The following is a 13,475-nucleotide window of genomic DNA, read 5'->3' on the forward strand; positions in this document are numbered from 1 at the left end:
ATATTTATCAACAAAATACGTTCCTACACTTAGTAACTACATTTGGTGCATTTTCCCACTCATGCAGAAATCTAAGATTTGATAGGCCTATCTATGCATTGTAGGCCTATGATAGACTATGTATGATAATTCATTATTATTGTTATGTATATCATTGCTATTTGTATAAGTTGGCACCCATTTTAAAGTACTCTTACACTAAAAGTAACCACATCATTTATTTTGTCGACGCTATCTGAACTAGACACAATTAAGCAGAGTCATATATTTTCTGCATATGTTTACAGTCCAAAAACATATGTGAAAAAGATAATTATGAACCTGAGAATTTTTTTTATTTTAGCGCTGGAAACCGCCCACTCCATGTCTTGTGGTAATTGCGCGCTGAGAGACGGTTGGCTCTCACCGCTGTTCAGCTGTTCCCCCGCGAGGCGAGCCGGGGCTTCTCTACAGCCGCCGGCCGGGCCTCAGACTGTGGGCCGGTGGCGGGCGATGACACACATGCCAATGCTGTTCCACCTGCGTCAGCTCTCACAGCACGGAAATACCATCCCGGAGAAAGCAGACAGGACCCGCATGGGTGGCCAGGGAAATATATACCCCCTCCATACACCTCCATCACAATGCCTGCTAATTAAGCGGCACGATCAATTCAGGTTTTCTGCGGCTGCTGCGGACAAGCGGTCAGTAGCTAATGAGGCTTCAGCCTGCAGTCAGACCGAATGCAGTACACATGTTGAGGTAAATCTGAGGGTATAGGCCGAGGCTATTTACTTACAATAGTTGAAAATACTATTTCTATTAGGCCTACCTTGTTTTATCATTGGAAATTTTTGAAAATTGCAGTCAATGCAAACAAAAATATTATCAGTTATGAATAGCCTATAGGCTAACAAACTATAAGTCAACATAAATACAGGAAGTAACAGTTGGCTATTTTGTCAAACATAACTGTGTCCCATTGACACGTGCTTTTTAATGGCATTGAAATTCATGAAATGATTTACCATACCTTGAAATTATCTTCCTCTTAATAATTTATTTTTGACACACAAACTTTTCTCTAAGCTGTTTTCCTATTCATTTGCAATGAGTGGTATATTGTCTAAACCCCACTATAACACATGTTATTTTTGTACTGTGTGTGAATAGGAAAAGTAATTTGATCATGTGAAGTGGGCAGACGAGATATTCCTCACCACGCAGCTGTAAACCAACGGAGGCGGAACTCGTCCAATGCGCACAAATCACAGAGCAGGACGTCGCACTACGCACTGGAGAGCCACCGCCACTAGTAGGCCTACCTTCTGCCTATGGAAAAAAAGAGAAAAGGGCTGGGCTTAGAAAGGAATCAAACCAAACCTGGGCTGCGCCTCCATCACAAACCAGTTTGGGAGAAAGTATGTTCTAGAGGAGAGGCTAGTGCCTAACAAGTCACCAACTGTGGCTCAAAACACGGATTTCTCTGCGCGCTAAACGTTAAGGAGGCAGCCTCAGAGTTTTGTTTTGGAGTCCATCTTGAGGTGCTAGGGCTAATATCATTTTCTACAAGTGTAGTTAATCGCGTTTGTTGTTCTGTATTTGTGGTGGATTTGTTTTTGTTTTGGTGTGCGCTATGATGGCCACTTACCAAAACCCCGAGGATGACGCAATGGCTCTGATGGTACACGAAACCAACACGGCGAAGGATAAGGAGCGACCCAAGGAGGAACCGGTCCAGGAAAAGGGTTTGGAGAAAACGGACCCGTCTCAAAAACCACCATATTCGTATGTTGCTCTCATTGCCATGGCCATCCGGGAGAGCACCGAGAAGCGCCTAACTCTATCTGGTATTTACCAGTATATCATCACCAAATTCCCTTTCTACGAGAAAAACAAGAAAGGCTGGCAAAACAGTATCCGGCATAACTTAAGTCTGAACGAATGTTTCATCAAGGTTCCTCGCGAGGGAGGCGGTGAGAGAAAGGGGAATTACTGGACCCTTGACCCGGCGTGCGAGGACATGTTCGAGAAGGGAAACTACAGGAGGAGACGTCGAATGAAACGTCCCTTCAGACCTCCACCGACCCATTTCCAGCCCGGGAAATCCCTCTTCGGCGGTGATGGGTACGGCTACCTGTCCCCTCCAAAGTACCTGCAGTCCAGCTTCATGAACAACTCGTGGTCGCTGGGCCAGCCGCCCACCCCGATGTCCTACACCTCCTGTCAGATGGCCAGTGGCAACGTGAGTCCCGTCAATGTGAAAGGACTGTCCGCTCCCTCCTCATACAACCCGTACTCCCGGGTGCAGAGCATGGGTCTCCCCAGTATGGTGAACTCTTATAACGGCATGAGCCATCACCACCACCCGCACGCTCACCATGCCCAGCAGCTGAGCCCTGCGACCGCTGCGCCGCCCCCGGTCTCCTCCAGCAACGGAGGTGGCCTGCAGTTCGCATGCTCCCGCCAGCCTACCGAGCTCTCCATGATGCACTGTTCGTATTGGGATCACGAGAGCAAACACTCCGCGTTACACACGAGGATTGACATTTAGAGTTTACCAGAGGGCCACTTGTAAAATGGACTCTTGTGAGAGAAAGGCAATAAGTCTATTCCTGTGTATTCAAACCAGAAACAAAAGTATTTTTTGAAGAGACAATACTATGACGGGCTTTTTTGATCCAAATAATGTACTGAAAATCCATATGGAAAGATATACAAATGGGGATGGTGAGAGAATTTTCAAAAACTGGAAATTGTGAGATTAAGAGGACTAGGCAAGAGGTAGCAGAACTTTTGGGGGCCATTTCGTGCGCCCACTGTTGCCTTGGACAGAAGGCCGGGCTATTGTATGATATATTTGTAAAATCTGACCAGTTCCCTATTCACGGGGATACAATTTCAAAATACAATTCCATGAAAACAGAATTCACAAAACCCTCACCCTGTCTTGAAATTCAAAACATCACCTGAAAGAGTGATAATTGAATTCGAACTCCTACGTATTTGAACCAGTATAGTGCACTGAGCGGACTCCAGCAAGACCAGGGGAAATGTTGATTCTTTAGCCTGTCTTTAGTTTTTTTTATTTTAGTTTTTCATACCGTGTCACAGTTCTTACTCTGGGTGCAGGTGGGGAGAGAGAGCACCGTCAGAAGGAGCAATACCAAAGATGTGTTACTTCGGGGGTCATTTAGTTTTTAGGCTTCGTGACCTCTGATAGAGATGGTTTAGTTTCCGATAACATTCAGTCCAGTGGCAGATTTTTTTTTACCTTTCTTGTTTTTTATAAACGTTATTATTTTTGTCTCATACATGTTGGGGCCATGTTAAATTAGCACTTTCCCTCTTTTTCTAATATTTTGAATTTCTTAATAAACTTGTATTTCTTTCAAAGTAAAACATTGGTCATGAATTAATCCTTATTTGTGCAAAAACTGTATTATCTAAACTACAAATTTCAACAATTATCAACGACAATGTTATGATTATTATTATTATTATTATTATTATTATTATTATTATTATTATTATGTGGTCTACCACTAAACAAATACATGGCCACTATTATTTGGCTTGCAACGTAGGCTTAGAACTATATATTCCACAGATGAAGTTAATTGGAATTCTGTCCGTGAAAGTTCTTCACTTAGGCCTAAACCCGAATGTGTATTTTTGTCTTGAAAATGCTAATGATACATTTCAGTTATTTTTGGCATGTAAATCCTTTACGTAAAACGTCTCCAAATATCTAGCAGATGCTTAATAAGGCCTAATACTTTTGTACAGTTTAGCTAAAGTTTAGTTTACTGGGGAGTTGGTTGGATATTTCAGTTTTATACACTAAATATATATATTCTTCCTTTCGAAAGTAGTTTAGGGAAATTCCATTTAATTATAAACTATTAGAGGTGTTAAGCTGTTATTTAGATCTTCATTTTATTCCAGTGCCAACCCTGTTGCTTAACACATGAAAACACAGCGTGGCCTACTCTGTGCACTTGCATGCATTACAACTATTGGCCAAAATAACAGTGAACTTTTGCCTTATCTGAATAGTCTACATTCATTATTAGAGTTACCAAATAGGTCTACGGCATCTCATTTGTCAGCAGAGTGCAACAGTTGAAGAGAGAAAATCAAAGAAATATCTGTGCGTGTTTAGGAAGACGTTGTGAACTTCTTAGAGGTTTTTTTTGGCAGTCGTTGTTCAGAGGGCGAATGCTTAGGAGAAACAGATGCTGCAGAAGTTAAGGGTCGCCATCCCAGTCATTCCATTTAATCATTATCCCCATATGGTGTAGGCTAACCTACACTATGTGTTTAAGCTAATTGTGGCTTCAGCTCAGTGGGCTTTTCCAAGGAGCATGGGGGGTTTTCTCTGTGTGATTACCAACTGTCCATGCATAATTGCGCATTGGCACTTTATTGTTACTACTGTATTATTCTTATTATAAATTAATGTTATTCTTATTCTTATTCTTATTTTTATTATTATTATTGTTATTATTATGGCCTGTTATTATCATTTACAATAAGGTGCATTTGGTGAAGCAAGGTGCACCAAGGAGATTGGCCATGGATGGATTCTAATTAATTTTGCCATCCATCCAAAAGTTCTGTTACACTATGGAGTTTACCATTACTGCATGATTACACCTTGCTTGGCCATCAGTTGGGTTGTCCAGATATGCGAATAAATTATCCTAAGGCATGTTGTCCAAATATTTTCAACTTGAATAGCCTAGACCTGTATGGGCCTACCTGCAGGAAATCTAGCAAATAAATCAATATGTGTATTCATTTGAGCTAAGACCATTTCTTACATATGAGCTAAGGGAAGTGACGTGTGAGTGGGCTGAGTTGAGCGTAAAGTAATGGATGACACCATACTGTTTTCCAGCATCTTTTGCTAAACGAACCATCAAAACTAACAGAAAACGTAGAACTATAGGCAGTATGCCGTGTCGTGAACGTTTCAAACGTATTTAAAACTATCCAATCCCTACATTTAACCGACCTACAGGCTACACAACAATAGCATCCGCCTAGGTTGAAACGATGTTTCATGTTGATGCCTAAATTGCTATAGTCTATCACTGGAGAATGATGTTATAACTTTACACACGTCTATCCAACCCCCACCTTGTCGTGTTTGTCTGAACGCGCTGAATTAGATGAAGGTCTACGTGCACTTCCCGGTGAGGCCCAAGAGAACCGTCCGACCCCGGAGGCAGTGAAGCTCTTGAAAATAGAGACATGGTGACGAGTGAAACGCTTTCAATACAGGTCTATTCTCAACCCTCTTCCACCTATTATCACTTTCACAACACTCAGGTTCACACTCACAGAGCTATCGGGTGACTATTGTATGGTTTAAAACGTTTTTACAATGACTATTTTTTTAATAAGGATACATAATTTCATAATAGCATTTTAATTGTTTTGATTATTATGAATATCATTCATATCACTATTGCAGCTCTGAAACCAATTCATTTTCAACAATTCTGCCATTATTTTCGATTTTATGATAGGCTGCTGATACCACACTACCAAAACCTATTTGTGATTTCTCCAAGGCTGTCTCATATGGGGTCATATAGGCTTGGTCATGCATTAGGCTCTTCTGAATGTGATGTCCACTTTCAGTGAGTTTAAGTTCGAGCTTTATTTTAGACTGACAAGATCCTTATATGACTGTAGACAGTAATCATGCAACAGTATATCATTCACCTTGATTCACCCTGCGCTCCATAGCAACTGTCAAACAACATCTTGGCCCCATCGCAGCGTCATTCATAACGTGCATATTACACACTAACTATAAGTGAGAAATGGAGTTGTGGTGTCCAGCAGTGTTTGCAGCAGTTTAAATAGTCAATATTTTTTGTTAATTAATCCCAAAAGAATTATGCTTGCTTACTAAACTAAATTGCCTAGTCAATTTGACAATATGTGCATTTAATTCATAGCATAAAAAACAATGGTTGGTAGGATTTTAATACATACAAGTTAACACAAGTTTCCATTAATGTAGTATAAGCAAATACTTGTTTGCTTTATATGCTTGTATGGATGCAAAAGTGGCACGCACAGAGGATATTGCGACTCTTTCCTTAATTCGTTATTCATTGTGCGGGCAAGGTGAGTCACGGAAAGAGCACCTGTCCTTGTCGTTTGTATGCTTGGAGAAAATGATTATGATGAAAATTAAACGCATGACTTATTGACCTATATAGTGTTTTCCCCGTTATAGTCTATGCCTTGAAGCACTGTTGATAAATAGCCCTTGTATATAAAGCAGTTTTATACTGTCACCAGGTGCATGTTTATCAATAGGCCTAGTGCCACTTTAGCATTGTTTTACTTGCAGCTGAAGGGCCTTGGTTGAAATTAATGGTGTAATGCATTAGCCCACTTTTGTAATCACATGTGTATGAGGCAAATTGTAGATTCATGCAGCCCAACAGAAACCATAATGGTTAAAGTTTTTAGCTTTCTGTGTGGGCATATTCCATAACTGGAGACTAGATTTGCATATGACCCATAATGGAGTGTTGAACTGTGTAGCATCCCTCGTTTAAACACAGACGACAAAGCGACCAATTTGTGTAAGGATTAATTTTCTTATTTTGTAACCTAAACAAATATTCCTTTGATGTCTTTTGAATATCATAGAACAAATCGCTTCGACCCACAAACGAAAGTCAATGCATTTAGTCATAGCCTAGAATGGAGGAAAAATGCATATTGTGAAATGTCATTAGAGTGAAGCATGTTGTTATAGCAGAAGCTAAATTCAACAAATCTTTGTGGGATATAAATAATAAAACATGAGAAACAACTCAATGTATCATAATCCTCTTATTAATAATAGAAGACCGAATTAATTAGGCCTTTAAATGAACCTATATATAATTCAGCTAACTTTATAATTCTGTGCACTCTAATTCACATTTTAATTTAACTTGGGGAATAAAACTACCTCAGCACAAGTAGAACAAACAGTAGGTCAAAGACATAAACGAATTAGTTGTTAGTTGTGCACTCATTCAAGCTCAGTGAAGCCAACTGGCGCTCCATCCCATAGATGTATTCTACTGTACATGGTCTGTCTCTCTGTTTAGCGAGCTGGATTGAGCAGCGCCTTTGTCACATCTCTTTTTTCTGCGCGCGTAGAGGGAGCGACAATGCAAGGTTGAAATGGTGGCCTAGCTGTGTATATTTTCTGCTTGTTCACATGAATGTTTTGTAAACAACGAGGAGATAAGGGCGCGTTTGAAAGGCCAGTGTATTCTAAACATGCTTCTTTAAATAATAAATACAACGTTTCACTAAAAGTAAGGCATGTTGTCAGCGACCCGGTAACCAGCTTCGGAGATTAGCCCACATCTAGCCGGTGATGGATATGTAGCTTATATCTTGCTTTGTCTATTTATCCAACTGAATGTATGATATTAAGAAATTCGTATATTATGATTATGATAGCCTATATTAGAATATTATAATTATAATTATTATCATCGCTATTTTCAATATTCAACGCATAAAATGTATTAATTGTTACAATTCTACAGACAACATTCATGCTGATGATATGAGCAGGTACAGGATTCTGAGTACGTTTGAGTATAGGTAGAGGAGCCGAACATGTAGGGTAAAAAATGGCCTTGCACATTCAATGGCAGAGTTGCGTTTTGTTTATTTACATTTGTTGAGTACATGCTTTGACAAAGACATGACCAATGCATTTTAGATGTTGCAATATATCTTACCTTTAGTACAGAAAGTATTCACACCCCTTGACTTTTTTACACGTGGTTGTGTTACAGCCTGAATCAAAAAAATATTTTTTTGTCATTGGCCTACACACAATACCCCATAACGTCAAAGTGGAATTATGTTTTTAGAAATGTTTACAAATTAATTAAAAATGAAAAGCTGAAATAACTTGAGTCAATAAGTATTCAACCCCTTTGTATGGCAAGCCTAAATAAGTTCAGGAGTAAAAATGTGCTTAAGAAGTCACATAATAAGTTGCATGGACTCACTCTGTGTGCAATAATAGTGTTTAACATGATTTTTAATGACTACCTCATCTCTGTACCCCACACATTCAATTATCTGTAAGGTCCATCAGTCGAGCAGTGAATTTCAAACACAGATTCAACCACAAAGACCAGGGAGGTTTTCCAATGCCTCACAATGAAGGGCACCTATTGGTGGGTAGGTAAAAATAAAATAAAAAGCAGACATTGAATATCCCTTTGAGCATGATGAAGTTATTAATTACACTTTGGATGGTGTATTAATACCTCTAGTCACTACAAATATACAGGCGTCCTTCCTAACTCAGTTGCCGGAGAGGAAGGAAACCCTCAGGGATTTCACCATGAGGCCAATGGTGACTTTTTAAACAGTTGCAGAGTTTAATGGCATTTAATGGTAGTTACTCCACAATACTAACCTAATTGACATACTGAAAAGAAAGGAAGCCTGTACAGAATACAAATATTCCAAAATATGCATCCTGTTTGCAACAAGACACTAAAGTAATACTGCAAAAAAATGTGGCAAAGCAATTTACTTTTTGTCCTGAATAAAAAAAAGTATTATGTTTGGGGCAAATCCAATGCAACACATTACTGAGTACCACTCCCATATTTTCAAGCATAGTGGTGGTTGCGTCATGTTATGGGTATGCTTGTAATCGTTAAGGACTGGGGAGTTTTTCAGGATAAAAAAAAAACGAAATGAAGCTAAGCACAGGCAAAATCCTAGAGGAAAACCTGGTTCAGTCTGCTTTCCACCAGACACTGGGGATATGAATTAACCTTTCAGCATGGCAATAACCTAAAACAGAAGGCCAAATCTACACTGGAGTTGCTTACCAAGAAGACAGTGAATGTTCCTGAGTGGCCGAGTTACAGTTTTGACTTACATCTGCTTTAAAATCTATGGCAAGACCTGTAAAACAATTTGACAGAGTTTGAAGAATTTTGAAAAGAATAATGGGCAAATGTTGCACAATCCAGGTGTGGAAAGCTCTTAGAGACTTACCCAGAAAGACTCATAACTGTAATCGCTGTCAAAGGTGATTTTAACATGTATTTATTCACAGAGTTCAACACTTATGTAATCAAGATATATTAATATTTAGTTTTTCATGATTTGTTTTACAAATGTTAAAAGATTTCTTCCACTTTGAGATTATAGAGTATTTTGTGTAGATCTTTGACAAAAAATAAACAATTAAATCAATTTTAAGCCCACTTTGTAACACAACAAAATGCGGAAAAAGCCAATGGGTGTGAATACTTTCTGAAGGCACTGTATGTCTGTGCATAAAGCCAGACCCAATAAAATTGTATGCACAGATACAGTATAACAAACCAAGCAGATCGCTCAATATTGACTTTGAAATTGGACCTCTGTTCATGTCCTGAAGTAGTTGGGAAACGCCTTAAAAACCAGCCTCTAGAGGCAACAGTGAGCGCTATTACCATCAAGTAGGCTTGGGTTTTGCTAGGGAGTAGTGGACAAACCTTAACCCTTAACTTAACCACTGGGAATGAATACCTAAATTCGCGTGTTCAATCCCAGTGGTAGACTTTTTGTTTAACCCTATCCCAAACCTTAACTTCACAATTTGACATTTGGAGAAAGGAAACGATGCTGAGCAAGAGGAGTCAACCCAGGGTGTCAAAAACAGTCCCATGACTCCAGATCCGAAGGTCATGTGTTCAATCCCAGTGGTAGACACTCTTTGTTTCTTCTTTTTTTTTACGCTATCCCAGACCTTAACCCTTAATTTAACCATTCGGAATTATTGCCTCAACTTAATGTTTTAGCCCTCCGGATTAGAAGGGCGCATGTTCAATCACAGTGGTAGACACTCATTTTTAAAATTTATTTTTTACCCTTTCCCAGACCTTAACTTCGAAATTTGACATTTGGAAAAATGGAATGATGCTGAGCAGGAGGAGTCAACTCAGCATGTCAAAAACACTTAGAAATGTGACTTTTGGAGCAACTTCGAAATGTGATGTTTGGAGAAACGTGGATAAACATCAGAATCTGAAGTCAAATTGGTAAATCCGTGAGATCTTGTTTGAACACACACACACACACACACACACACACAAACCATACATTTTCGGTGCATGGGGCGCATGCATGTCTTTGTTCAGTGTGGGGGTGCGGCAGGTGTGCATTTTAGCAGAAAGGTTGTCAGTTCAGCTGAGCTGAGCCGGGCCCTCGGGAACAGTGCAAGATGTCCCCAGGGCTGCGGGAGATAAGACTAGCTCGAATCAGGAATTCCTCGCTCCTTCAGCGAAAATAGTGCAAAAAAAGTATAGTGTCACACACTATATGGAACATGCAGATGCGGTAATTTAATATAGAACAATTTAATAGGATCTTTATGGTCAATGCTATGACTTGCCTATTCAATCTGTCTTGGAAGCTCATTGATTTGATAATTTAGGAGAGATATTTAGGCCTAGAGCATGTCCCGAAAACGTCATACCTGAAACATTGGGTTACGGAGTAGGCAAACCTACATTAGGCACCATAGTAGCCTGTCGTTTCAATAACTATCTATAAACATTTGATCCATATTACCAAGAAGAGAAAGCACGAAACATATGAGTGCTTATAGAACATTTGCCAAGTACACAAACAATTATGGTGGCACGTGTAAAACTATCACAATAATGCTCGCATCACTTCACTGGAGAGGATTTCATTTGAATAGGCCTAACATAGAGTCCAAATGATGTCCATATGTCCAACTATATAGGATACCTTTAATTGCAATGCAGTACATATTATTCCTGTAAGTTTCTCATTTACATGAATTCAAAACAGTTGCTTATATCAGGAATCCACTGTATCTTCCCTGGAGAGTCTTTCTCAGCATTATGGAGCGTTGAATCGAATAGAATTAGTTAGCATAAGGCAAAAATGTGTAAACCTGTTAGGCTACGCATGGCTTACGCATGCTATTACGCTAATTGTGATACGAAAATAATAAGAGATGAAAACTATTACACAACAAAAATAAATAATCATATTGGTCCAAATGGTTAATTAGCATAATATTGAACTTTCTGCAAAACAAGGCTATTGAGCGTGCTCTTCTGAGTAGGCCCCCAATGTAGCCAACATTTCAGTACGGAATCTAGCCTTTATCATGAAGTAAAACTTTTTTTTTATGATGATGATGATGAAGCGCCTCATACTCAAGCCAGGCACACATCTGTTTTTTTACAACCTTAGGTTGTCGGTCGGTATAGCCTATATGTCTGGTACAGTGCATTCAGAATTCATACCCCTTGACTTATTACACATTTTGTTGGATTCAAAATGGATTCAATATATTGTTTCCCCATTCATCTACACACAACACCCCATAATGACAAAGTGAAAACATGTTTTTAGAAATGTTTGCAAATGTATTGAAAATGAAATACAGAAATATCTAATTTACATAAGTATTCACACTCCTGAGCCAATACTTTGTAGAAACACCTTTGGCAGCGATTACAGCTGTGAGTCTTTTTGGATACGTCTCTAAGAGCTTTTGAACACCTGGATTGTACAATATAAAACATTCTTCAAGCTCTGTGTTGATTGATGATTATTGCTAGACAGCCATTTTCAAGTCTTGCCATAGCTTTTCAAGCCGATTTAAGTCAAAACTGTAACTAGGCCACTTTCTATTTTTTATTTTTTATTTAACCTTTATTTAATTAGGCAAGTCAGTTAAGAACAAATTCTTATTTACAATGACGGCCTACACCACTCAGGAACATTCAATGTTATCTTGGTAAGTAACTCCAGTGTAGATGTGGCCTTGTGTTTTAGGTTATTGTTCTGCTGAAAGGTGAATTCGTCTCCCAGTGTCTGTTGGAAAGCAGACTGAACCAGGTTTTCCTCTACGATTTTGCCTGTGCTTATTTTTTTTTGCAGTATTACTTAAATGCCTTGCAAAAATATACTTAAGTATCAAAAGTTTAAGTAAACATAAATCATTTCAAATTATTAAGCAAACATGAAGGCACATTTTTATTTATTTTTTAGTATTATTTCGGATAGCCAGGGCCACACTCCAACACTCATTTACAAACACCGCATTTGTGTTTAAAAGAGTCCGCGGGATGTTCTCTTGATAAGTGGTGAATTGGACAATTTTCCTGCATGTCCTGCTAAGAATTCAAAATGTAAGGAGTACTTTTGGGTGTCAGGTAAAATGTATGGAGTACAAAGTACATCATTTTCTTTAGCAATGTAGTGATGTAAAAGTAAAAGTTGTCAAAAAAAGAAATAGCAAAGTAAAGTACAGATAGCCCTCCAAAAAGTAGTAGGCCACTTTGAAGTATTTTTACTTAAGTACTTTACACCACGGGTGTGTGTGTCGGGGTGAGAGGAATGGGGGTACACACATGCTTTGCATCCAAAATCCAAAGGGGGGGGGGGATGTTTTTATTATTTCTTTATTATTTCATGATGAGGTGAAAAGGTTTCGCACACTGTGTGGTTTTGTTTTTACGTGTCTTTCCGTTGAGCGCGCAGTGAATATCGTGATTATATCCTTTATTGTGCTCTCAGAGATGACAGATTATAATCAACAAGACGAATGAGGTCAAATCATTCTCACAGAACACATTTGACCCTCAAGTTCCCCCTCCATTCACCCCCCTCCTTCGCCAGGCGTACCTGAACTCGTTTTGGGGAACGCCTGTGTGCGTGCGTCCATCCCCGGCTCGTCAGGTGACAGGCGAGTGCGGCAGCTGCGCACTCTAGGGCACCCCCGGACGCCCGAGTCACACACAGGTTACCGGTTTCCCAATGCTCTCACACAATTGAATTCATGGCATTCTTGGGAATGTTTGAGATTTAAGCGCAACCGTTTCCATTTGGACGCAGCGCACATCACCCCAAACCCATTGAAAAGGAGAGTGGGGTCACCACTGTTTGGTATACACCAGCTCGAAACAGGAAAATATGCAAAGATTTGATTCGCAGAAAATCCGGCAATTGTTAGGATCAGCATGACTTTTTTCCCTCCCTTGTACCAGAAATACTAAAGTTAATTCGGTCCAAAAGCTTTGTCCTATTTGTATGACATTGCAAACAAGGTTTTAGTTTTTTCTGAACATCCCTTGGTGGATCTCCAATGTAATCTACTAGTCACACTGATCTACGTGATGTTTTCAGTTACAGTGGATTTTTATCTTAATGAAAACCCAGAGAAACAATAGATTAAATGAAAGAATTCCCAAATCAAACAAAATAATAATGACGATGTGTTTTGATACGCCACGATTGATTATAAATAGGAAATACACACACGGGTTTGTTGACAGAACCCCCGGCCAAAAGAAGACAGATGTTCATAAAACGTATATAATAAATAGGTGACTATAAATACGCATGATGAGTTGTCATCCACTCAGGGAGAATGGCTGACCGTGTGCCCAGTGTAACAT

General features: G+C 39.3%; 1 protein-coding gene across 1 annotated transcript; it reads left to right on the forward strand.

Moving 5' to 3' along the window:
* Positions 1-1,615: 1,615 nt before the first annotated feature.
* On the forward strand, positions 1,616-2,533 carry LOC311105898 (forkhead box protein L2-like; the record flags this gene model as incomplete). The annotated part of the gene is made up of 1 exon (XM_084148121.1): positions 1,616-2,533. The coding sequence occupies one exon, from the start codon at positions 1,616-1,618 to the stop codon at positions 2,531-2,533; it is 918 nt and encodes a 305-aa protein (XP_084004247.1).
* Between the last annotated feature and the right edge of the window lie 10,942 nt (positions 2,534-13,475).

The sequence above is a fragment of the Coregonus lavaretus genome, assembly GCF_964263955.1.
Source record: "Coregonus lavaretus genome assembly, chromosome: 30".
Lineage (NCBI taxonomy): Eukaryota > Metazoa > Chordata > Actinopteri > Salmoniformes > Salmonidae > Coregonus > Coregonus lavaretus.